At 43.8% G+C, this 25,834-nt stretch overlaps 1 protein-coding gene across 1 annotated transcript in view; it reads right to left on the bottom strand.

The window, feature by feature from the left end:
- LOC309408425 (vascular endothelial growth factor receptor kdr-like) overlaps nt 1-25,834 on the bottom strand; it is a gene marked incomplete at its 3' end in the record, with an annotated part of 133,623 nt that overhangs the window by 92,571 nt on the left and 15,218 nt on the right. The window contains exons 2-3 of the mRNA XM_082004241.1: nt 4,952-5,048; nt 871-1,082 (exon numbers count right to left, since the gene is read on the bottom strand). Coding sequence (XP_081860367.1) covers nt 871-1,082; nt 4,952-5,048 — 309 coding nt within the window. The remainder of the gene's footprint in view (nt 1-870; nt 1,083-4,951; nt 5,049-25,834) is intronic.

The following is a 25,834-nucleotide window of genomic DNA, read 5'->3' as shown; positions in this document are numbered from 1 at the left end:
GTCAGCTCCTTTATCTGACTACTCACAATCTCAGCTTGGAACATCCAAGATGATTCAGTGGTTTAGTAATGCATTTGTCAAGTAGGTTTGAAAAAAAATCAGCATTTTTTGGGAATATTCTTCTAAAAAGGAATTCATGTCAATGGAATGGTTCTTCAGCATGTTATGTTCACTTAATCACAGAGGACCATGCTCCTCTGCAGTTTCTGCTTCCACTTATTATTGGATATGAACTCAATGATTCTGCCACATGAGGGAGAGGCAGCTCAAAAATGAGCTCAAATGAGCAATGGGCCATTTTTTACAATAAAATATGCATAATGCAGTCATCCAGCTTTGCTAAGTATGTCTCTCAGATGTGAAGGACAAAGCAGTATACAAATCTGTACGAGGGAGAGGCATTACAAAGAATGTTGTTGGGGAGTTTCATGCCTGGGGAGGAAGGGAAAGAGAGAGGACTTGGGTATTCAGGATGAATCTTAGATAAAGCACTGTGACAGCAAAACCCTTTAGGATAAAAAAATTTAGTCTTAAAAAGAAAAGAGATTTAAAGAAATCAGTGTATCAGTTATTTGGAACACTAAACTAGATGGGAAAATCTAGTTTTCAAGTCCCGGAATTGAACAAGATAGGTAATTTCTGGTTCTCACATCTATGTCCCTGTGAATTCAGCTGTCATGAAAATCCAAGTATATCCAGCCTCTTCAAAATGTCAAAGCTGGTGCTTGCTCCAGTGCTGGGCCAGGGGGCAGGTGGGGTTTGTGAAAGCATCTGAACTGCATTGCTTGTTCTGCCTGGCACAGATCCCCTAGCTGAACACAGCTTATGGTACCAAAAAGCCATAACAAAAACCCCAAATGAAATTCTTACCTTTAACAAACACATAGATCTTGGCCATGAGATCCTCATTAGATGGGGAGTCATCATGAATGCAGGTGAAGTAACCAGTGTCATTAGCTATGACTTTCTTGATGACAAGCATGCTGCAGCTTTGCCTTGTGTTATTGCGACAATTACTTATGTGCACTCGGGGGTCTTCCTTCTGGTCCCCCCTCAAAAGCCAGCTTACAGAAGATGCTCCCCTGTCAACACAACACACCAAAATTAAAGATAGAGTCATGACTTCAGGCAAAATTTGGGCTTCCTTCTGACCAACTGTTATTCCCAGTGTTCCTACTCTTGTCATTTGCAAATGAATAATGAAGGTTGCTGGGTGTTTGTGTTTCCACACATAGGAAATTAAGATGGATCATGCCACACTCTTCCTCAGAGCAGGGGAGATTCCTGAAATAGTCTATGGGAACTGTAGCAAGCTAGCTCCTGGAGGAAAGTTTAATTTTTATTTTAACAGACTTCCTTATCGTGAGTTTGTTTTTATAACACTATATTCTAGCCACTTCAAACATTAAAAAGCACTAGATAAAATTATATGTTTCTTCCAAGCTGAGGACTTTGCATATTTTAACAGCTAAATTAACTTATATTTTCTTATACTAAGGCTGCACGGAGAGAGAACATTTATGTAATTTTGCATCACCTTTCTTGCTTAATCAGCAGTGACTCAGTCTTGATTTTTGTGAAGGGTCTGGAACTAATCAGATTAAAAATCTTAGAATATCTGCTCAAGACATTTTTTTTTTCAATTCACCTTGTCACGCCAGTCAGAACATAAAGCTAGAAGGGTAAAAGAAAGCAAGGCCTTTTTGTAACCTGTTGCAGGACTCAGAGAGAGCTTTCAGCCGATCTAAGTTAGCTCGGTAACAGGCAACTGGTTTGCACTCGTCCTGTTGTGCTGGAAAGATCAGGCCACACCATGGCAGCAGGAGCTCTTGGAGCTCTCTTCTGCTTGAGCTGCACTTTGAGGGATCTGGTGATGTGCTAGTATGTGCTATACATGCTTATGAGATTAAGATTGTGGTCTTTTTGTATCAGATTGGGGTTTGGTGGTCATGTGGAAACTGGTAGGGCATGGGGGTAATCGTCCATAGATTTTTGGGGGCAAGAAGTTAATATTAGAGAGAGGCAGTTCTGTCTGTGTTTGCAGAGAGAAGCCACTCTTCGAAAGGACAGGGGGTTGACTCACCCCTTCTCAGCGAATTCCCATTGACCCAATGGCATTTGCTGAGCTGAGGAAGGAGTAAGAACCTCTGGATTTCTCCAGCTGAGTGCTGCCAGGGAAAAATCCAGTCTAGACACATCGACTCAGTATCCAGTTGCTAATACCAAATGCATCTAACAAGCAAGCTGTGTGAAGTTGCCAGTTATCTAATGTCTCTTAACTACTCTTTCTGTGCCAGTGGCTTTGTAGCGGTGCAGTAGGTGCAATAAGGGGACGCGTTTGCCAGCAAATTCAGTGACACTTAAACAAACATCCTCTTGGCCCCTGTTTCTGCCCGTCCTTTTGTCGCCTTCCTGAAGATGATGCAGACACGGGGCTGAACTCTCGAGGTTATTCCCAGCACGTAGCTGAACAAGGGCACTGGGAGAAGTGTGAATATCCTTTCTGGTGAGCAGCCTCACCCTCGTTTTTGGATGCACAGTTCACTTGGACAACCCCACCTCATCCGTCACACCAGCTTCCTGTCCTTCAGAGCACTGGATTATTTTTTGACACGGAGGTCCTTCCCCGGTGTTCTTTCCCTACCTTACTAACGTCATTAATGACATAACGTCCACCTCTGTCAAGAAATGGGACTCCTGGCCTGGAATATGGAACAATGCCACTTCACATTCAGACACTCAACTCCAAGCATCTCATCATGTCCCTGCCCCTCTACCGTCACCCAGTCTGGTGTCCATCAGGGCTGGAAATCTGCAACAGTGGCTCTGCAGAGCAGGTCAGGGATTTCACACGCCTGTGCTTCCTTGCATGTGCCCACTTCTTCCTCCTGCATGTTTTATGCTGGTGGAAGATGAAGACTTCGGCTATTGCTTTTGGATTTTCACAGATCTGGCAGAGGGGAGTTGCAGCAGTAGCTTTGGCCAAGCTGCCAAAAATCAGGAAATCCTGGCCAAGAACCTCAAATGAATGGAGTTTAAGGGAGAAGGGATGTTCACGCAGAGTTACCGCAGTCTTCAGCAGCTACCTGCTCGGTCGTGCTGTGCTCCAGACAGCCCTAATGCCCCGGGAGGATGAAGGACTTCAGAGCTCCCTTTGGGCCAGTCGGAGCTAATCCGTGAGTGTGCGGATGCTGGCGTGAAAGAGGAGGCAGGGTGACAGGCATCTGCAAAGGACCTGATACAGGGACTCGCGCACCTGATGTGCCGAAATCACACCTCTAGCTTCTATTCCCAGCTTTTGTGTGGCCTGAGCCCAGGAACTGAAGTGCTCCGGGCGCCTGTCCCCATGCTAGCACGGCAGCATGCTAACATACTTTTCTGTTTCTCAGACCTGTCGTGTGGATTTATTGCTTTGCATCCATAAAGCAATTTGGGAATGAAGTGCTAATAATTTCTTCATCTATTTATTCATCTGGTGATATGAGAAAAATAGGATGTTCATGCAGATTAAGGAGGCATTAAAAAGAATGGATAACTGCTGAAAAGGATGGATTTAATTGGCCTGGAGCACTACACCAAACTCGTGTCCGCGTAACGCGTTTTATGAAGCACTGCATCTAGATTTTAAAGGACTGTTTTAACTTTATTGCCATCACGCTTGCTGCTTGCCAAGCTAAAAATACCACTCTAAGGTTGTTTTGACCTCATAAGCCACAGGGCTAGCTGGAGGTATTTGCAAGAAAACTGCCTTACACTCCAGAAGACATCACAAATTTACACAGTATGAGTCAATTAATCTTTCACTATAACAATGAATTAAATAGACTAGGACAAAAATCAGAAAGGACATATGTGTCAGCATAAACTGCAGCTTAGATTCACCTTCCCACTGCTTTTTCTTATTGTTTCCAGTAAATTCTGTTGCAAGAAACCTTCCATGTAGTGGCTACAGTCAAGGAGACTTTTCCAAGAAGGTGTAAAAATAATCTCTGTGTGTGTAAGAGAAACTGTGATAGCTTGTATTACCTTAAGCCTTCTCTCCTACAACACTCTCAGAAGAAATTAAAAAACAACCTCGCACAGTAGTTTGGCATATAAATCACACTCAGAACAAGTGATGCCTATGTAGATCTCAGTCTGAGGCCTTTTGTGTGACCAAACAAGCTGATGTATGTTTGAGACAGCAGAAAGTGCTCTGACTCTTTGTATTGTATATAGTTGTGTGCCAGTCAGCTGTGACCAAACGCTATATCCCCCATTTCCAGAGGATCATCTCCCTGTAAACACATGTCATTGCCAAAATTTCCCTTCTTTCTTGCATGGCTAGTTTTCACACACTGTGACAAGAACTGGCATAATTTACAATATCAGCAGTCTGGGTTTTTACGAGTTTTTTTATGACTGTGATATGTTTAAACAGGTCGGGTCTTTCAATGTACACATACTAACTGCTGTTTATTTAACTGTCATCTTATAGGCTAGATGGTATTTGAGGTTAGGAAGTTTAAGCTCATATATATATATGCAAAGAGCCGATGACATGCCCTGGTGATCCTGTTTGTCATTTACTTATGGACACAGACTGAAAGAGTGATTTTAGCTGCAGAGGAGTTGAATCTGAATCTATTTTCAGATGAGTATTTTCCAGCCATGTCCTTAAGCATGGTACATCCCCCTCCCGTACGCTTTCCCATGTGCTGACTCAGGATTTTGCTTGGGCCCCTTTACAGCATAAAGAATCCGGCCAAGCTGAATGTTGACCTGAGACTTTCCTCCCTGCTCTATTACAGCCCGACAAATTCTCCTCCACGCAGAAATCCATGCGAGGGTAAACAGCACCGGTTCCCAGCTGGCTGTGCAGCGGTCTTTGCTCTACCCTTGCCAGAAGCTGTACTGTGCCAAGGCAATCAATACAACCACGGAAATCCAGCATTGCTGGAGCAATCCTTACCTGCATTTTATTTTTAGGGTGTCCCCTGGTAAGATGACAATGTGGTCTTTTGCAATGCTTAGCGTTGGTTTCTCAAATAATTCTTCCTCAGCAAGACCTGACCCAAATAAAGAAGAAATCATGATTAGGCAGGCTATTCAGTATGGTTAGAAGAGGCACAATACCGTTGAGGCAAGCTTTTTGTTTTGTAAATAGTTCCTAATTTGGGGGCCCACACAGCGCTTGCATTTATACAGATGCAATTCAGTTGAGTGTGGACTTAGTTGTGAGATGCCATTACTTTGTTTGTAGTTTCCTTTATCCACCTCTTTCTTTTCTGACATTGAGCACCTGCATTTCTGCTAATAGTCTGTCTCTCCTTTCATTTAGAGCTAGATTATTACTGAATTATTGCAGTTTTAGGAGAACAGATTAATTTCAAAAGGATTTTACACACGTATAAAACTGGAAGGAGTCAGGTCTTTGGGAAATAGTTTGATGTGTGAGCTCATAAGTTATGTTTTAATCAATGGGAGGAAAGAAAAGTATAATTTTGGGGAGCAACTCTTCGCTTCACAACTGTGCAGCATCTGCTATATTAAAAGCAAATCAGAAGCCTGCTCTACTCCAAAGCACCACTCCCAAATACCGCATTTGAACCAAACAGCGAGCTGCGTGCTTTGTGGGCATCGTGGCTGGATACTGGTGCAGCGTTCCAAGGGGAATGTGCAGTGGTGTCTGGGACACCATCATCAGTGCTAGTGTGACAAGGTTTGTCAGGTCTCTGATGACAATGGTCTTTAATGACAGCAGTGATAAAGGTCTCCCTCATCATCATCTCCTGGCTCAGGAAATGTCTTCTGAATGTGAAACTGTCCTCCATGAGACGCATATCTGCGTGTACATCTATGACAATATAGTTTTCAGAAAGTGAAACTGAGAAGAAACAGAAGTGAGGTTGGCCAGGCTGGTCTCCTTGTCCAAATTCAAAGTAACATAATCAAGGAAAGGAGAAAACAGACTTAGTTAAGTATCTCAATTTCCAAAGCTCTGACATTAAAGCTATATGTTTTCTTTCCCCTCCTGCTCTTCAAATCTGTACCTTCTCCTTTGCCTTGAACTTGATAAGCCAGAAATCTTTATCTGGGCTTAAAACAGAGGCATTATTCTCAGCAGAATAGTGAAGATAACATATCTAGCAAAAAGAGAAACATCAGGGTTTAACTTTTCAACTGGATGAAACAGTGATTTTCTTGCCTCCCACCTCCCATCTCTCATCTCTTTTTTGCTGGACTTGAGTAAAATGCTCTTAGCCTGGCATATTCTCTCAGTGTGGAAAGCGAATCACTCCCACTTTGGAGAGTCTGGCTTCCTCCATGAGCCATTCAAATTCCCATCAATAACTCGGCGGAGGCCAGCTAATCTCACGGCACCAGAGAATCTTTCCCAAAGGGGATCCTGCCCAGACAGTGTGTTGCTGGACTCCCTTCGAAGGCATACTGACCCTTCCTGTAGACCTCTAGCTGAGACTTTAAACTAGTCCTGACCATTGCTTCAGCATCAGAGCTATCCCCCCGCCCCCCCCAGTTTTACATAACTGATGACACTAGCTCTATCTCCAAAGTCCTTTGCAGAGCAAGAAGTTGGAGTCTGGCCAACACCAACTCCCTCCTGTGCACCTCTCTGACATTATTTAGCATGGCCCTACCTAAAAACTGCTGTTGCATGTAATGCTGTGGAAGAAAAATAGCCAGTGGGTTCCAGCCCTGCAGTTTCCGCGTTTCTTTTAAGAAGTACCATTATTCCTAAACACATTCAGGATGACACGTGCAGGGTGCAGCATCCCACTTCGCAAAGAATCAACAGAAAAAGCCCCAAACTCTGCAGGAGGAGACACTATCAGGTAAGTAACACCCTTCCACTTGACTCCGAGTCCCCTCCACTTCCTAGAAACACCCAGTTGACACCAAGCATGGGCTGAGCTTTGGCATGTGTTATTTCATGGTGCTGAGGTATTTCAGTCTCTTAAGACCATGTGCTGAGCTTTGCAAAAACAATCCAGAAAATGGCCAACAGCTTTGAATATGTCTGTCAAGTGTCATTTAACTTGCTAGTGAGGTTGGCTGGGTCCTGTGTAGCTCTCCTGGGACGCAGCTACTACCATGATCTGCTCTGGGCTGTTTATACTGTGACTTCAGCCAGGTGTTGCTTCGACTTCAAAAATCCTGGGGTTTGAAATAATCCTTTCTTTCTTTCCTCATGTGCCTTCAGTTGTTCTTAGGGCTTAGGGGGGCTTAGCTGATGTCTCAAACTTGCCTTTTGAACAGGCCAGAATTTTACCTCTCCGGAGCAAGCGTGACACTGTCAGAGGGGTCTGGAGTGCAGTGCCAGGCAGCTGGCATTAAACCTGAGCTGCCAGTGTGCCCGGAAAGCAATGCAGTCCTTGGGCTTTTATAATATTTAGGACTGGTTTTGCTAAAAGAAAGAAAAGTATTTTTCAATTATCCTGTTTATACTTCTGAGCTACTTCTTTCCCAGTTTATTTTGGCTTCAGGAGCTGAAGAAAAGAATAAGCAAAGTGTAGTTTCAGTGCTTTTCTACCCCATGGAGGACAGGAGGAGAAATTCCTCTGCCACTCACGTATTTGATCACTGCTGCCAGGTGACAGAGGGTTTATATAAACACAGCATGTACCCTTTCTGGCACACCAGAGCCAAAGCTAAGTGGACTGGGAAAAAAGAGTTTGAGGGCAAAACTGAGAGAGGAGTGGGGGAACCGGTTAGGTTGTGCCACATCAGGACACCTGAATGCCAGAACTGGCAGGATGATGCCTTGCAAAATTTTTAGCCTCCCATGGTCCCTTTAGAGTGAGGCTTCATTTTTTGGAGGCAAGGCAGAGGACAGCCCCGGGACATGTTGGATGAGGAGACTACTCCACTTTCATAGTTGTTTTATATATTTGAGGAGACTTGTGGCTTTAAGAAGGCATCCGGATGCTGCAAGCAGCTTCCTGCGGAGAGAAGCAGGCATACCCTCATTTTCCCCAATCCTGCACCCTAACGTTTGTTTAGCTTTGGATTCTCATTCACACCAGTCAGTGGTGCCAGGGAAACCCGGGCTGCAGGTAGATACTGTTTAGCTTGCACAAAGTCTTCTGGAACATTGTGTGCAGGTCTCTTACTGCCTGGTAAGCTCTTGGTCGCAGGAGTTTTGAAGCACAGGCAGGTGCTATCTGGTTCTGGGGAGGGCAAAGTTAACCCGATGTTGGCATCCCATAGAAAAGCATTGTTTAAATACGCCATGTAGCTTAGTTGCAGTGCTTTTCCTTCTTAGTGTGCTATGTGAATGTTCACCATTTTAATGTATTTCATTTCCATTTTATGGCTTTCATCAATACCTGTCTAGCACTCCTCAAGAAAAGTTTTTCACAGCTACTCTGCCCTTTATATAAAAACCCTCAGACTTGAAGAACATCTCTCTGAGGTAGTACTCTGTGGCATGCTGTAAAACCTGCCCAGAGTGGGATGGGAGATCCACGCTGCTGGACCAAGTCTTGCTGAGGCTAATGTGCTCTGATTGCATAGCTCAAATTACAATGTCCAGGCCTAAAATAAAATTCTCCTCTTCTCTGCTAAATTATTTTGGTCCTGCTCTAGGGCTACAAGGGTCATAAAATTAAAACAAGTACTTGCACCAACCATGTCATTACCATAGCAAAGCTCTGCAGAGGAACAAACAGCTTGGCAGGCTCTGTTCTGCAGAACGATGTATAAAGGCTCAGGAAAGAGCGTCAGTACCGTGGCTGTCCCTGCCATTTTCTTTGTGAAGCTACCACTGCTGCCTGGCTGGGGTGAGGAACCTGGTGCGGAACCTGGTGCAGCATCCTTCCATAGATCCTCTGGCATGGTTTAAGCTAAGATGCTAGAGTGATAATACTCCAGAATTAGCAGAGAGCCTGTTGCCTTCTGCAGAGCTGCAAATAGGTCTTAGCACAACATCCTCCCCCCGTAAACCAAGGGAGAAAGGCTCCTCCTGGGAAGTGACATGTTGCATCTGACATTAGGTTCCTGCCCTCGATTACTTATTGCCAACTCAAGTTGACTACAGCAAGACTCAAGAGCATAGAGTCACCAGGCTAAAGATAGCCCCTAGACAGAGCCCCGAGTGAGGACAGACCTTCTGTCCAGGGCCTCACTGCAGCATTTCTAATTGCAAGACTTTATTCTTAATTTCAGTTTAGACTTTAACATTACGCTCTTGACGCTGAAAACCCCAAACACAGCAAAACCATACAAATCCTTGGGAGTGAAATGTGAAAGGTTGACCGATACATTACCCAGGGAAGAAAAGTATATTGAAAACTGTTTTTCCTTGGATAATCTGATTTTGCAGCACAGCCAACATCAAACATGAGAGTATTCACAGGCAGAGGGTAACATGCGACCTCCCTCACCTCTCTGTCAGATGATTTCTAACTCTATCTCACTTGGCTAAGGGAGATCCCTCCCACGCTAAGCGAATGCCTGGTTGTTCATCCTAGGACCATCAGTGAGCATGGATAAAAACTATTTTTAATCTCTGTTTCCTATTGTAACCTCAAGCATTCTTTAGGCACTGTAAGTACCCAGTAGCTATCCCAAAAGGAGCACTCACAAATGCTTGTGAGATTGAACATATCTAGGTATCGTACATAGTGACAGCTAACATCAATATGATAACTGATTAAGAGATCCACATCTCCCTTTTGGGCACTGCGGCGCACAGAGGAGGGGAAAGCTGAAAGAACAGTATCAAAGAGCACCTAACCTCTGCATCAGATGACAAAGAAATAACTGCTGAGCAAACCAGAGACTCCTGTGTTGACAGCTAAATGAAGCAGGTTAGACTAAGGCCCTGATTCCACAAGGACTTGGGCACACAAATAGCTTTTTGCACATGATTGAACTCCAGGGACTATTCATGTGTGTAAAGGCACTCTTGTGCATAGATCTGGGCCCTAGGACACATCAGATCCCATTAAAAAGGACTGGAAGTCAGAGTTTTAGAGCGGATTTTAGTGGGGGAAGGGGAGAGGCGCACACACACGTATTTAAAAACTGTTTGATTCATTGCCGGCAATAGATTGGGGATACTTTCGTAAGCCGTGCTTACCTTAAAGCATTTCTGAGTCAGAGCCCGGATAGGAAGGATAATCTGTACTCTGAAAATACTCTGGAAGCAATGGGGGCTGTACGAAGAGCGTGCATGGCCCTGGTCAGCGGTAAGAAGGTGATCACCCATAACACGGATCGTGCAGGTGAAGAGCTGTTACCTACGCTGCCTGCCAGGGCAACACTGGTGACGCTCAGTCTCGCCAAACGCCTTCGTGTCTGCAGCAGTAAGTGACACGAAGGAGAGACAACGTGCTTTCCTCTGAGATGCCAGGGTACCCCAGCATGGTGTGAGCACGTCTGAAAAATGAACAGTTACCTGTTTTAAAGGATGTTTTCATGACTATATGCCCAAGGAAATCCTATTTTCACTGGAATTAGAAAGTTCAGGGATTCATTGAAAAGCTGTGTGTGTTTAAACCAATGGCCTGCATCATTTTAGGATTGATTTCAAGGTTACCCCCTATGTAAAGAGAAGACAGCAGTACTGCCAGCATTATTGTATCACAAGCCTTGCAATATTTGGTGTGTTTATTAAGTCTTCAGCTCCTGGAATCAGCTTTCGCTTGTTATAATCAAGTAATTTTGTATTTTTTTAAAGGCTTAAAAAGATAGTAGGAAATAACTGACAGACCCACCTCCCCCTTTTTTTGTTGTGAACTTGGGTGGGAGAAGGCCATCCAATATTTGATTGGACATTAATAACATGCTCTCTACTCAAAATGCAAAGTTTTCTAAATGAAATATTATTGCTAGCATTGACTTTCCCAGCAAAGAAGAAGGGATGCTCTTGTGGAGAAGATCCTGGCTGTAAGTCAGGAACAAACCTCTCAATTTTCTTCTTTTCTATCAGCTATGGAGTTCTGTGTCAAGCCACCTGCTGGGTACTGGGTCAGTACTCAGTTGCCAAAATTGTCTCCCTTGTCTACACTGCCACTAACTCTGCTTGAGCAGAATTATTTTTAAGGAAAATGGTTCAGCAGCTTCTAAAGATTCTATATTTTCTTTGTTTGTTTAAGGGGAATGGTTACAAGAAGCGTATCTTCCTGTTGTTTTCCACCTAGAAATAACCTGGAATCCCCCAGAGTGGTTCTGCAACAGAAATGTTGTGTGTGGGCAAGGAACTAGCAACGTGTAGGCCACAGCCAGAGCTTCCATTCCTACAGAAGCTGAAGAAGTTCATCCAAAATTAAATTAGCAATCATGAACTCATCAGAAGAGATGGCTAAGATTCTTTCAGGATATTTGAATGCTAGTGTTAACCCAAGAGTATCTGCTGGCAAAGCAACAGGCTTCATGTTTTTGTTGATTTTCCAAGCCAGAGGAACTAGTATTTGTTGAGCTGACTCATGAGAAAGGGGAGTAGTTCACACCCGTTCTTCTTCTCTGCCTGCCACAAACAGAAGTTTTGTGTAGCTCAGCCAGAGACAGTAATTTGGGTGTAAATGTTCCTAGTGACAACAACAAAAAATTAAATCATTAGTCTCAAGCGGAGGGGACATCAACAGCAGCACAGTAAAAACAACTGCTAAGCAGAGTAAGTGTTTAAAGATAAGACAAGACATTGGCCCCGTTCTTGGGATTTGTTCCTACAAGGCTTTTCCTCACCCATAGATGCATCAGCATTTCCTGATGAAGTGGCACAGGGTCACTCTGGTTTCCTTCTGTAATCAGCAGAAACTCTTCGGCAAGGCCACCTCATTGCTTTGTGTGCTGACGCTTAAAAACCCCCGTGTCAATTAACAGGAACTTTTCTCTGTTTTTCTGTAATGAAAACATAACCTTTGGAGTTCGACTACACCTGCTCAAAGGCAACTCCCTGAACGTACAATGCCATGTGCTTTCTTGGCTGTCCATGATATGGATCACTGTATCAGTTGCAGATTTATGGAAAGAGGTCACAGAAAGCAACTCTAGGTCACAGTTGTTTGGGTTTTGGTGGCAGCAGCTCATTAATCAGAGCCATTGTTTTCCCTCTGACACTGTAGAGTGTAGAGTCCTAAAGAAAGGCAGAGATATCACCACCCTGTGCTTATGTTGAGTTATGTAGCAAGGGGACACGTCCTTTCTTTGTAACTGGATGACAAGTGGAGGACTTAGATCTACAGCCATAAAATAAACATGAAATCTGGGAAAGGAGGTGGCAACATCTGCAATCATCTGCCATGCACTCAAGCACAGTTTAAAGTATTTAGGAAATGCAGTAATCTCATGCCGATGGAAAAAAGGCTGGGAATGTTGTTATTTCTTGAGCCAAAGTATGGCAATTCCTCTGGGAAAGAGAAGACCTGGCACATCTCCATAATTAGCAAATATGCAGACCCAGTGGGAACGAGACACATGAAAAGAGAGACCACACTATGTGCTAAAGACTTAAGGGGAAAAAAAAATCAAAAAATGTGAGGTATGAAACTATCTTTGCCTCTCCACCAATGTGGTCTCCTGAGAAAAGCTTTAGGATTGCAGATGCAAGTATTTCCAATGATTCCCAGACAGCATTACTTCATAGGCGCTCCAGACATAGCTTTCATTCTTCCTTGACTTGACCATCCTGAGGAGAGGGCACATTCTTCAGACAGGGCTGCGAGTGAGAGGAGGAACAAGGGCACGCATTGGTCTCTAGGATGAACCAGCATGGGGCACAGCCCCTGGAAGAACCTGACACACCTTTCTGCTGATGGCTTTGGCCCCAAGGTTCACCCTCCACTCTCACTGCGGTCCACCACAGCACATGTTCTGCCTGCCCTTCACCTCCTCCCAGAGGACTCAGCAAATGAGGATTTACTGCTACTCAGTCTTCAGATATAATACAGCATTTATCTGGAAGTGAATCTAGCCAAGATCTCTCTCCTTTCTCCAGAGCACTGTGTAGGAAAATGGGAAGGCAGAAAGCCATCTAGATCTGTCTCCACTGGGTCCTTTCCAGGCTTCCCTGTGTCCCTGTGTCAACTCAGAATTGTCACCACAGGTGAACTCCGGGGAGCATATTTGTGTATTGATGATAGATAGCTGGATATTTTTATTGCATGTCAGCCCAACGTTTCTTCATAGCTACAGACAGTAAACCATGGATCGCGTTATGATTCCAGCTTGTCAAAACCCTACATTCAGTTCCCTTTAATCTAATCAGGATTGCTCCACGCAGGGTAATTTGTATGCGGTGAGTAGTTACTTACAAAGTTTTGGATGCTAAGGAAGGAATGTTTTAAAACTCTTTTAACTAAATTACTTTATTATTTTGAGTAGCTATCAGCAGATTAGCTCATTTATCAAAGGTGACATGTAAGGCTGAAAAGTCAACAGCAGTAACTCACAGACTTCATGTGTGTCACAGCGCAGCACTAAACACTGCGTTCGCTCACACAGCAATGGGATTGAATTTGGCACCTCTCTATATTTCTCTCAAACTTATTTGTTTTGTACAGCTGCAAATAATGAAAGCAATTGCTGTACTGACTCTATTCCAAGAACTATTCCCCAACCTGCTCATGTGCACAGAAAGAATCAGTCACTATTGAAATCTATCTTGATATGAGCCAGGACCTCTCATGAAAAAACAAGTAGTAAATCTCTGTTGATGCAAGAGTGTTTTCTCTCTTGTTCCTACCCAGTTCTAACATTTATACTGGACTTTTAACCTGCAATAAAGGGGCTGCCTATACTCGGGATAAGAGTAAAGCTCTTCAGGCTGGATATTTTGTTAAAGAGAATGGACTTTTTTAAGTCAGAGCAGTAGTAGAAAAGTTTTCACTAGGCCTTCTCTTCTATACAGTTTTATACATTTCTCATCTTTTTCTACGGAAGTGACAATAGCAATCAGATTAAAAAAACCCAAACAATCATTTTCTTTTCTGTGTGGATATGATACAGTAACTTTTTTTTTTTTTTTACTTGTTAATCACAACGTTATTGCAAACTTCTTGGCAGACTGGAAAATCATATAGTGGTTCCTAGACCATGGTGGCACTTCCTGTAAAGGGAACACGCTGCACCAAGGCTGTAGTAAAGCTGCATGCAGGTCAGTCTGTTCATAAGGCAGGAGACAGGGAGAATGCAGTGGGGTTTATTTTTGTGAAGGCAAAAATTTCCTTTAGTTCGGTGTTTAGGAGGCAATGCAATAACCCATACATGCCTCAGCTTATAACTCACGGCGGCTGCCAGCAGAGGTCAGACTTTAAGCTGGCAACATAAAATACTAAGGAGGGATTTCCCTCAGGTTTCCATAAAAGTTGCTATGAGGAGCAACCATCAGTGGGAAAATGAATTTTTTTGCCAGAATTCAATAAAATTGATTGGTCTCACACGTGTTGAAATGCTGTTCTGGTATCTGGTTGTACAGAGCATACTGCTAGAGCCATAGATCTAATCTAGTCCCCATCATCTTTAATGCATAATCATGAAATGACTTTCAGTAATAATTTAGAGCTGTCAGACTTGTTTCTGAAGGAGAGCTTTGGTACCATGGGGGCTTGGAAAATAGCACTCACATGAATTAAAAGCAAATAGATGAAAAGGAAAGTTCCTTAAGTTAAAGAGGTTGGTAAATTAAGTTTCACTTGGCCATACCACACAAATAAAGCACTGGCAAGTACTAACCCGAAGTACAATCCCACTTGCCATATATACATATATTTACATAGCTGTTGAGGGATGGTAACTTTGAAATTCAGCTAGCCTGGCTATTTAAGTTCTTAGCCAGAACATGCATTAGCAGAGAAATTTTGCATGTAACATAAGGCAATATTAACAAGCGACACAGTATTTCAAACTACGGAGTCAATTAACTTATTGTACTGTATATCATCTTACTCCTTTAACAATAAAATATGATGATAATTCATCCTAAGTAAAAGACTTTGGAAAAGTATAAGACAGCTACCCTAGAGAGACATTAAAATGACCAGAGAAGAAGAGCGAGAGATTATGAAACCCCCGAAACTTTGGTTTAGCAAGAAGTGTGTTTCTTTGAAAGCACTGTACGATCTCTGCCAGCATTCAGCCTTTGCCTGTATGTATCAAATGAGAGGAGGATGCTCACTCACGTCCCTCCTCTACCATCTGCAGACTAAACCGGTGACTCCCAAGTCTTTCTTCTTGTTTCATCAGTCACTTGCGCATGAGACTGTTGGGAAAACCCCCAAACTAGCTGTACCATATCCTTAAGCACTGCACAGTACAGAATGACCTTTATAAGACCTGAAAAAAAGATGTTTTAAGCCCAACTGATGGCAATTATCAGGATGTGCCCCATGTGGATCTGCTCTGGGTCCTGTCTTTTCCTTCCGGAAATCTTTGTACATGGAAATGATTTGTTTGCAGTGATTTGAGTTGGTAGAGCTGGATGAGGCTTAGGAGGGAGACTACCACAGCCCTTCATTTGTTTTGGTTTGGTGAAAGCTGTCTAGATGAGATGCACACATTTCTAAACACACGAGCGTGGTCTTCAATGCAAACAGAGTTCAGTAAGGAAACCTGCTAAGTAGCTCACATGCCAAAGAATAAAGAAACTTGTCACTACGTCTAAGCTGGTGGCTCAACTCCGCTGAAGACAAAAATATTTCAGTGCCACAGAGGTGTTTGTTTTTAAGAAAGCGTGAGTTTGCTTGCATGGTGCAAGTTATTATTTTAGAATATAATTTTCTCTGTGTTCTTTGATCTTCAGTCAAGGATCAGTAGCCCAAATCTAAGGAAGGGAACAGTTAAGATGCTAAATACATACTTTGTAGCTTGACTCTGGCATCTCAGGTGTCAAGGATGCTTATATAAACAATTTTGCCTCAATATCGTATGAGTGTTTTGCCAGTTATCCATATCTCAAACAAAATGTCAGTATGGTTTAAACCCACATCCCTTCGGCTGCTAATCTGGTTATTTGCCACACTGCTTAACCTGAAGACCAAGAGCCCTTTTGATAGATTCGATACTACTTTCTTGCACAGCATACTGTAACAGGGCCTTTAGATGCTACAATAACAAAAGTTTTGTACATCTGAGTGGGTATCAGGAGAGGTTGGAATCATGGGAAACCCAATACCAAGGGCAGCGGTTTATCTGCTTTTTCTGTTGGTAAGAGTCTAGGGAGAGAAAAGAAAATCTTCCCAAGGTTGAGTTATATCAGCCTGTGTAATTCATCTCCCAAAGGAAGCAATGATGCCAGCCCTATCTTTAGGAATATTTAAAATTAGACACGATAAAGCACTAGGAGATGTCCTTCAGAAAACATTTGCTGGTGACCTACATGAAGAAATCTCTAAGAGCTTCAGCTGCCACATTTGGCAGTATTAGGGCCATGCGGTTCTGTCGAGATGGCCTACCAGGGCCCAACCTGGGGTACAGGTCTCTTCCCTTTCCAAACTTCTTTGGTGCTACCTCAGCACTGCTGAGATTCAAAGCCAGAGTGGGTGTTCTCAGTTTTGGACTCAAAAGTGTCCGTAAACCAGATCTCAAAAGAAGACTGTGGCTGTTTTCTACGAAATGCAAGAGCTGACAAGAGGAATTTGGATGAGGTTCTACTGATGATAAGAGGGTGGCTTGCAAAACAACCTCTGACCATGCTCCATAGCTAAATCCTAGTATTGCCATCAGCTCACTGACCACCAAATGCTTATGGATTAGCTGCTCAGGGAGACCACCTCTTTTCTCTGGCCACGTGCCCCAAAGTTTCCTACCTGGAGCCTTGCCAGTGCGAATCCGGCAGTCGCTGCGGGTGCCGGTGGGTTGTGTAGGCAACATCACATGAACTCCGGTGGAAACGGGGCAATCTGTATTCTCAGGCCTTTTGCATAGTCGTGAGTTCCTCCTCCCCATCACCCAGCCCTCTTTTCTAGGAAAAAATATCAGCTTGCATGGAAACGCTCCTCTGTAAAGAACATCTGTGTCCTCCTGTGTGATGAATCACTGACCTGCAGAAGGAGCAGGCCAAGGGAAGGCCACGAGAGGGAAGGAGTTGAAATCAGAACAGGGAAGGTGGATGGTCAGAGTGAAGCAGAACAAAAGCCCACCCCTGCTAGCATTGTTTTATCATTTTTCCTTGAGCTATAAATCCAGAAGCAAATGAGCCAGAGCTCCCGGAGATGAACTCAATTGATGCGCCACACTAAACAGAGATGGATTTGATCAAATGGCAGGGATCCTAGAGTCAGGAACGTGTAGGTGCTTAGTGTCAGTAAAATCTGCTTGGTGGGGAGTTGTTACTTTGTTTTCTCAGTTTCTTAAGTTTACCCATTAAGAAGAAATGGGCTGAAACCAACTTTGGCCTTCACGCTGGAATCTGTTTTCGATCAGCTCTGTGTTCCACTTCTATCGGCTTTGTCTGCGTGCCTGTCTCAAGAGGTTTTCCTTTTTTTTTTGGTTTGTTTTGAAGGGTGGGAGGTTGCTATTTTGTGAGACAAGATAAAAGCTGTTTGCTGGAGATGGGGAGAGAGAACCTAACGATCTCCTGCAAACCCAATCGCAGTTTCAGTCACATTTCCGCAGTCCCGGACGTCGTTATGTTATCTCTTCCCTGCAACCTCCCTGGGTAGTTTGGCCTAACTAGGTCTGGAAGCTGCTTTCCTCACTGGTTTGCATTAAGCTGGAAAGTACCAATCGGACCCAGGGAATTGGCTGCAAATCATTTGTGAAATCCTTCTTAATGACAAACTCCATCAGGCCGTGGAACAGGGCTTCAATCACTTCCTCACAGCCTCCACCGCACTCGTACCCTGACGTGACCCCAGCTTCGCCCCCGTTTGTTAGGCTTCTCAGCAGCTGTGACATAATGTTTTTGATGGCAGGGTTTGGAGGAATCTGCTTGTGGCAAAGCAGGAATCTGCTTCGAATTAGCACTGCACATATTTATCAAGTCTACATAGCATGGCTGCCTGTTGACAAAAGTCCCTTCTTCTATCCCCCGCAGGTCTCCAGATGAGCTCACTCCACCTGCGGAGGTTCGGAGGAAAAGCAGTTGCTGGTGTCTGCGCACGACCTCCCACAAGCCCAGAGAAGGGGCAGCAGGTGGGTGACACACCGGGCGTGATGATGCCCAGAGCTAAGTTCGCTGCTTTAGCACCAGATCCTGACTTTTGGGTTTACTGTAAGGGGTTTTGCGGGGGGTCAGACACTTAAAGGACGCCTTCGCCTTGCTGCTCCCGTGCTGGCTATATCCTCTGTGCTGCTGCAGCTCCTTAGCTAGAGCAATCCCTTCTCTAGCAGGTTGGTCGGGTTGCAGCAGATCAGTTCATCACCTGAAAAAACTACGGCATAGGGGAGATGATGGCACAGTGGCCTTGGAAACAGCGAATTTGCTTTGTGGGATCCTGCTTTTAAAGGTGCTTTACTGCAGTCATTCCAAGAAAAGAAAACATTGCCAGGTACCCAGGCGCAGACCCGGTTTGCATTAAAGCCACCTACGCCGCTTAGCAAAAGCTGGGCAGGAAATTCTTCCCTCTTCATGTCTAAATATTTAAGATCTATTTATTTATTTTAATTCCTGTTGTGCATAGGAATAAAACGCAAATCCTTCAAAGGTTTTTCTTATTATGAAAAGCAGCAACAGAAAAAGACTCGTCTAAAAATAGCCAGATATTTAGGGCAGCCCCCGGTAGTGGGAGACACAGATTCAGAGGCTTGATTCCACCAAGGAACGTGGTGTCTCCAGCATCCTACGCATGCATCTCAATGACAAGGTCACGGCATTGCTGGGTTGTGACCAGAAACACCATCCTGGCTGGAGAACCCTTCCTGGAAAACTGCATCAAATCCAGCCTTTTTCTACACTGAATTTTGCCACAGTGTAATTTTCTAATGAAAAGCTATTTTGTTATAAAACCCTTAACTGGTTCTATTTTTACTATTGATTTCAAGCAGAGCAGAAGCAAGCACACCGCTGTTTTCTTTTCCTAAAAATCTCACCTCTTCAGCCCAAGAGTTTATTGCAGTTCCTATAGACAGACAAAACGTGCAGTCGCCCTTTGAACAATAAAATTAGTTCTTGTGCTGGATAGTTAACAAAATCAATAAATGTGACTCTAAAAGTAATTAAATGAGGAAAGCAGCTCCTGGTTTTGGAGCTCTCTCCTGACTACCTCTTGCAGAGTATCAGAAGCCCTGGTAAGAAATACAGAACTATATGAAAATAACTGAGGGGAAAAGGAATCATGAAAGTCACTTGAGCACTGAATGAAAGCAAAGTGAAAACTTTATGTCACCAAGCAAGAAAAATGTCACCATTTGGATTCAGGAGGAGAAAAGTACCAAGGTGGGAGATGAAAGAACAATGCAAATGCAGGCAGGCAATTAATAAGGTTCCTTCCCATCCTGAATCCACACATACAGCCTTGATTTGCTGCACTAAGTTTTCAGAGAACTAATCACAATAATGAAATCCAGATCTGAGACACTGTAAAATAAGCAAACAGCTTATCAAGGTAGAGCAAGCATTTGCTGGGGTCCTTACTTGCTTCTTTCAGAGGTCTGTTCCCTCTCGTCTTGATTAGTCAGTAAAATTTTTAGTGCGGCATATGAATTTTGGTCTGGCAGATGTGAACTGTTACTGAGGGATTTCTCCACATGCTGCAGAAAATCAACAGCTTCCCAGCATCTCTTGCTGAATACGGTGGTCTTTGTGCATGCATACACCAGGGGAAGAGGGGGAAGCAATGCCCACTACAGAGAAACAGATACATTGACAAAGCAAGTACAGCACAGTCAAGTAAAGGTGTTTTGGTTTTTTTTTTTCTGGATGTGTCATAAGGTTACTCAGATGCCTGGATCCGCATGACCAAGCCAAGATGAGACCAGCCACTAGTCTAGCCAACGACATGCACAACTTTGACTGAAAGAAACATGCTTGTTTTCCAGCTGGAAAGGGAGGCTGACCATTTTGTTGCACTCTTAAGCTGTCGAAATGTTTATATCAATTTAAAACAGACTCTTGGGGAGAGTAGAAAAACAAAGATGAATTTTCAGGCTGAGACCTCAGATGCCAAATTGTAAACCCTTGGCTAAAAGGTCTTAGGGTAGAAACAACTGCACAGCATTAACTGCATAGCAGTGGTTCATACAGGAGCCATAAGAATAAAGATAGTATTTAGGAAAATTGTGAGGCATTTCATCTGGGCTTTAGCGCAAGGTCACAGGATGTAAGCAGCTTTGGGAAAAAAAAAAATACTGTTTGAGAGTAAAAAGAGCTGTATGTCAAGCACCAGTCCTGCAAACCTTATTCACAAGAGCTGTTGTGTTGATATGAACATCTGTCCAGTGGGAATAGTCCTCTGAGTCCAGGCTGACTCCACCTTGCAGTCCAAAATAAAGAGATCATGACACTGGGCAGTGGCACCATAATTAAGGGGCAAGTTTCCACTGCAAGGAAACAAACTCTCATATGCTCGCATCACCACTGGGAAGAAGGACAGCAGAACAATTTTGGTATTCTTAATTTATTTGAGCTATTTTAAAATTACAAGTATCTAAACCAATTATTAGATCTGTTTAGCTTTTTAAAAATCCTTCTAAAAGGGCTCTTTTTGCTTATTTTTCAGGGAGTTTTGTTTGTTTGGCTTTTGGCCATAATAATATAGCTCATCTTAAGAGATTTAATGTGAGTGTACCAGGATATCAAAAAAGCGTGATTCTATAGTCTGTTACGGGGCTCAGAAAACATGATCCAATTCAGACAAGTATAAGGATACTCTCCCGATGTGTGACTGCCATACAGCCCCATCCCCAAACAGAAGTGCTAACGTCTGCGTGCAATCCCAGGGCCTGATTCAGATCAGTTTTACTGCTGTGCAGCAGCTGATTTTCTCCTGATCTCCTCAAACACACACGAGCGGCAACGTGGACTGTACAGCCTGGCGTGGTTGTGAGTTCACAATGCTAAGCATGACCTGTTTGCTGTTTGAAAATGCGTACGTATGTGTAATTCTCTGTATGATTCATTTAGCTGTCTCTGTTGTTCCTTAGACCAGCCATACAATTATTTCAGAAGACACGTTAAAAATTTTATTGCTGCAGTGAACAAGGGAACTTTCTCTTTTCCACGGTTTTCAGAAAAATGTGGGATGTTAGGAAGGAGTCAAAGAGAAAGAAGGAAAATTTGTCATTTTTCCTTTGAAGTCTACAGTTTTGAACTTGGTTAGAGTCTTCCATGTATGTATGGACTTAGACCCTCTTGACACAATCTCTTAAGGCAATGAGTTGCAGTAGGGACTGAATGCAGCTATGACTTCAATCCCTCTAGTCCTTCCTGGGCAACTTAGTCACTACTTGAACAAGATCCTCTGCAGCAGATCCAAACTGACTTTTACACTGGAAACAGCAGCTCAACCTCTTAGATATTGCCACTTTGCATGACGTTTACAAGCTGGATTTTACAATTTTATCATGTGCCTCCCTGTACTGACATGAGATCTCATTGCTGTTTAAAGGGAAAATAAATCTGCAGGTGTGTTGTTACATGATAGAAGGAGTTTAGAGATGTAATTTAGATATCTAGTAATGAAATAGAAGGCAGTAGGAAGGCTCATGTAGGAACCTTCCATTTGCAAACTTCTGCAATATGCTAATTTATCTGTTCCACTGATGATTCCTTAAATGAACATTTATTATTGAAGACCTGAATCCTGAGGATTTGGAGAATAGTAACATGCAAATCTTCTTTCCCCTTCTCATTAAGCCAAGCCCTGCTTTAACTGTGAGGTTTAGGATCTGCAATCTTTGCTGACCCTGCAGGACAGCCACAGGAAGAGGGAGGAAAGGAAGTCAGTTTGTATTCAGATCCAAACACAAAATCAGCTTGATGTTCTTTTCTCCTTCATCAAGCGATTCACGTTCCTCCCCACTTCCAACTTATCCCGACACTGCAAAATCAGTGCACTTTGGTGAGTCCTTAATGCAAAGTCCAATAGAAAAAGTAATCCAAGTAGAAAGTTGAATGTTTTTCTGTTTAAAATGCGAATAGGATAAAATTTGCAGCTTCAGCTCTTCTGTTTTCTTAAAAGAAAAGACTGGTCACCCCAATCCTGTGCAGGATTCAGCAAAAGAAAGAAAGGTGCTTTCCATTACAAAAGAGCTCGACTGTCTTCATTCTTGTTCCAAAACAAGGTGAGGCTCCTCCTGAAGCTCATAGCTATGGTATCCCGCCCTCGCCACCCTCTCAGTTCCCACACCAGGCCAGGATGGGCAGTCAGTGTCCCACCGTGCGCACTGAGAGGCTGTCTGGCTTTGAGAGAAGGCAGAAAACATCAGGAGTCACCCCAAGATAAACTTGTTTCCCCACAAGTTCCATCTATCTCCCACAGATCTAGGAGGAACACATAAAGTGCTGACAAGCCCCAAGATTTTGGCTCCCTCTTAAGAGTTAAATCTATTTTGCTGTGACATGAGCTATTCTTCCCAAAGCAGACATCAGCTGGTAGCACCTCTAAACCATAGGAGGCTTATGAGGGCAAAGCTTTGAGCTGGTGCTTTGGGTGGGGGTGAATTTGCACCCCTCGCCCCCATTCACAGGGGTTCATTGCGCACATGTACCCAGCCTGTCTTTCTTCTCATAATGTGCTTTCATCTCTCCCCGTTTTAAAGAAACCAGTGACCACCCCACCCTGTCGTACGACAACCGTAGGGCTATTTACCACTTTGAAAGGAAATCCCATGTCACAACCCCTAGGAGCACAAGGAATAATGTCCGGAATTCCTTTATCTGTGACTAGCCCTGGCACACAGTCTCTTTCCCGTCTCTTAAGTATACACAAATATATTCTTTTGTCAAGGCAATGGGCCCAGATTTTAATGATGGTTTATTAAAAAAAAAAAAAAAAGGCTTTGGCAAGACTCAAGAACAAACGTTTTCTGACTTTAGGTCCTTTTGTTCTTCAAGGTGAAAAGTGACTATAAAGAATAAGGAAAAATGAATCACTGGTCTTTGCCCTCCATAGTAAATTTGACCTCCGCTGTTTTAACAGTACCTAAAATTGGTATCCTGCGCTAATCAGGGAAGTAATGTGATAAGCCTTTCTCCATGGCTGCTCTGCATGATGATTTTGTTTAAAGTGATCAAAATGACTCTTTGAGCATTGCAATTTTTTTAACCCTTAGCTCCACGGCTTCTGTTCATGTTTCCATGCCAAAATTTGCCCAACTAAAGGCGATATTTATCTTACCAGTTTGTAGAGTGGTGGAGTAAAAGGCAGTAATGGACATTATCAATCCTGAGGGCAGTGCTCCCCTTGGATGAGAGGATGGAAGGGAGTGAGACGCGGCATGTACATAAGTGCCCCCATGCACATGGGTCCAGAGCTCTGGCTGTTTCCTGCACCCGCCAGGCCTTGCAGCACTGTAATGTGTTCTGCTCACGCCATAAAGACGACCGGGGGCTCCCATCTCTATCTGACACATCCTCTCAGGGCTCGCAGAGACAGGGCATCTCTGCGACGCTTGTGCCCTTCCACAGCATGAGCTAGAAGCCTACGGCGTTAGCTATCGACGTCCTGAGCAGCACTGGGTGCCTCTGCGTAGGCAGCTGAATCAGGCGCTGACATTTGCCCCTTCCAGGCCAGCAGAACAATGCCGGGTGCAACCTGGACCATCAGCTCCAGGAGAGAGGGGAGTGAAATCTATAGTAGGAAACGGCTGAGAGCAAGGAAGTTGCAACAGAAATATTGGCACCAGCAGTCTAAGGGAGGCGGTGGAGGCAGGCAGGAGAAGGAATCTTTCCAGGAAAAGAACATTTGTATCAGATACTTCCAAAAATAAAACATCGTGTCGGAGAAATATTCTAAATATTGGCAGCACTGCTGGCTTGGCCCGCCACTCTTTTCGGCACTCTTGCAAATAATTTTCAAAAAAGTGTTAATGATCCTTCACTTTTTAGTCCTCCCATGCAAAAAGAAAGACACGTGCCAATGGGGGACCACAGAGCAGCCCCAAGTGATTCAAGGCACCCTCTTCTCACTGGGTGGTGATATTAGAAAGCTGACAGCCTTGTTGCAGAACAAATAACTCACCAGCTGGAGTTTACTGGCTCTTTTATTTATATTCCTACAGCACACAGGCAATGCCAGATGTGCTGTCCCTGATTCATGTATATTGTGTTTGATGTCTCTCATCAGAATCAACCCTGGGCTAAGTCCAGAAACTAAACTGTTTTTAGCAGAGATAAATATTTAGGCAAGCCTGTGATTGGCAAGAACCTGTCCCTACTTTTGCATCCCCTTTAAAACTGAAATAAAGGTAGCAGCTGGGGGTGTGAGCACGTCAAAGATCTTGTCTGCACAAGAGGAACGCGGTGTGCCCTCACTGCCGACTGAGCAACTGCCATTTAAAAAGTCTCCAAAGGAGGGGAGAATTTGGCAAGAGAGGACCTTCCAGGGGCTGAAACTGGAGCATTTACACAGCATTGTGTCTATGTGCTGGACCACAGCATCAAATTAGGACCTGCTCTTATCTGCGTACTGTCAGGCTTTCTGCTGTCTCTAGGGCATGACAGGCAGTTGTTGATAGTGGACGCTGTCATGGACTCTGACAACGGGGGGGAATAAATTACACTGCTTGCCCTGCCTTTTGTCAGGTGTGGATGTGTGTGTAATAAGCTGACTTTGAATGCCTGTTAGTTGTAAATCTTGATTTTCCTTTGCCCTCTGTGTTGTGGCCCACAAAGCGTGCAGAGAAGTTTCAGTTGTAGGAGAGGCTGTGTACATGGGGTTTTCCTTGCTTGTTGTCAAGCTCACTTATTTCTCCACCTACTGAGGGACCTGCTCTACGTGAATAAATCCAGCACACCTCTCTGAGCTTTGTTGCAAGTCCTCCTGAGAATGGCCTCTCTTTCCTAGGTTGGGCTCCTCCATAACTCCAACAGCTCTGGCTTTCCTCTCCTGCCCGTATCATAGGGACTGCCTTGACGAGAAACCTTTCCAGAGCAGGAAGGATGGTCTGGCTGTGCAAGGCTCAAGTGAAGGGACTGAAGGAGAAATTCAGGGTGGCTCTTCTCTTGTTCAAGTCAGATATTTCATTGTGGCATAGCCCATACGCCAGTTAACCTCTAGTACTATCCTGCTTACAACAAGGACATGACACTGAACTCCTAAGGGAAACGACTAGCTGTGTGAATTCAATTGATGCAAATCAAAGTAAACTGGTCCCTTCCATTTCCCTGCGCTGTCACTTTGCAGTCAGTGACAGTGATTTAAGGCCACCTGACTCATGACTGGCCTTTTATTTCACAGCTTTATTTGCTTGACCTTAGTTTTCCAGACTGTCCAGTGCAATGAGGAGATGAGCCCACATATTTAAAATTATCTAGGCTAATGTTGACTGTAATGGATCACAGATATTCCTATGCCCCATGTCAAAAAGACTCATGACTTCACTAGCATTGTCCCAGAAGAGGGAACCCACTTCTATACAGACATGTTCTCATTATAAAGTTGCTGCACCACGCAGTTTCAAAGAAATGAGACCGCTGTGCAACACAACCAGAAGGCAGTTCTTAGTTTTACCAACCCAGTGTTTCTGGCTGCATGCATGTCTATTCCAAGAAATGCTGATTTTGGATGCAGGTACTATGGGGAGTACACAAGCTGACAGTGCGGATATCACTTATAAAGACAGGCAAGCATCACAAACTTGGCACAAAGTACCCAGAGGCCTGGGGGGCAGGATCGGGAATACCTCCCTATTTTGTATCCTGCTCGGTATCTGCTTTTGAACGAGGTCAGAAGAGATTGTTATTCCCATCAGAGTGTTGCCGTGTTGAAATGGGGAATTTTTCAGGAATTTT

This window comes from Phaethon aethereus (genome assembly GCF_964289735.1).
Source record: "Phaethon aethereus genome assembly, chromosome: 10".
In the NCBI taxonomy this organism is placed as follows: Eukaryota; Metazoa; Chordata; class Aves; order Phaethontiformes; family Phaethontidae; genus Phaethon; species Phaethon aethereus.
Note: the sequence above shows the minus strand (reverse complement) of the source record. Positions and strands in the feature narration are given on the sequence as shown.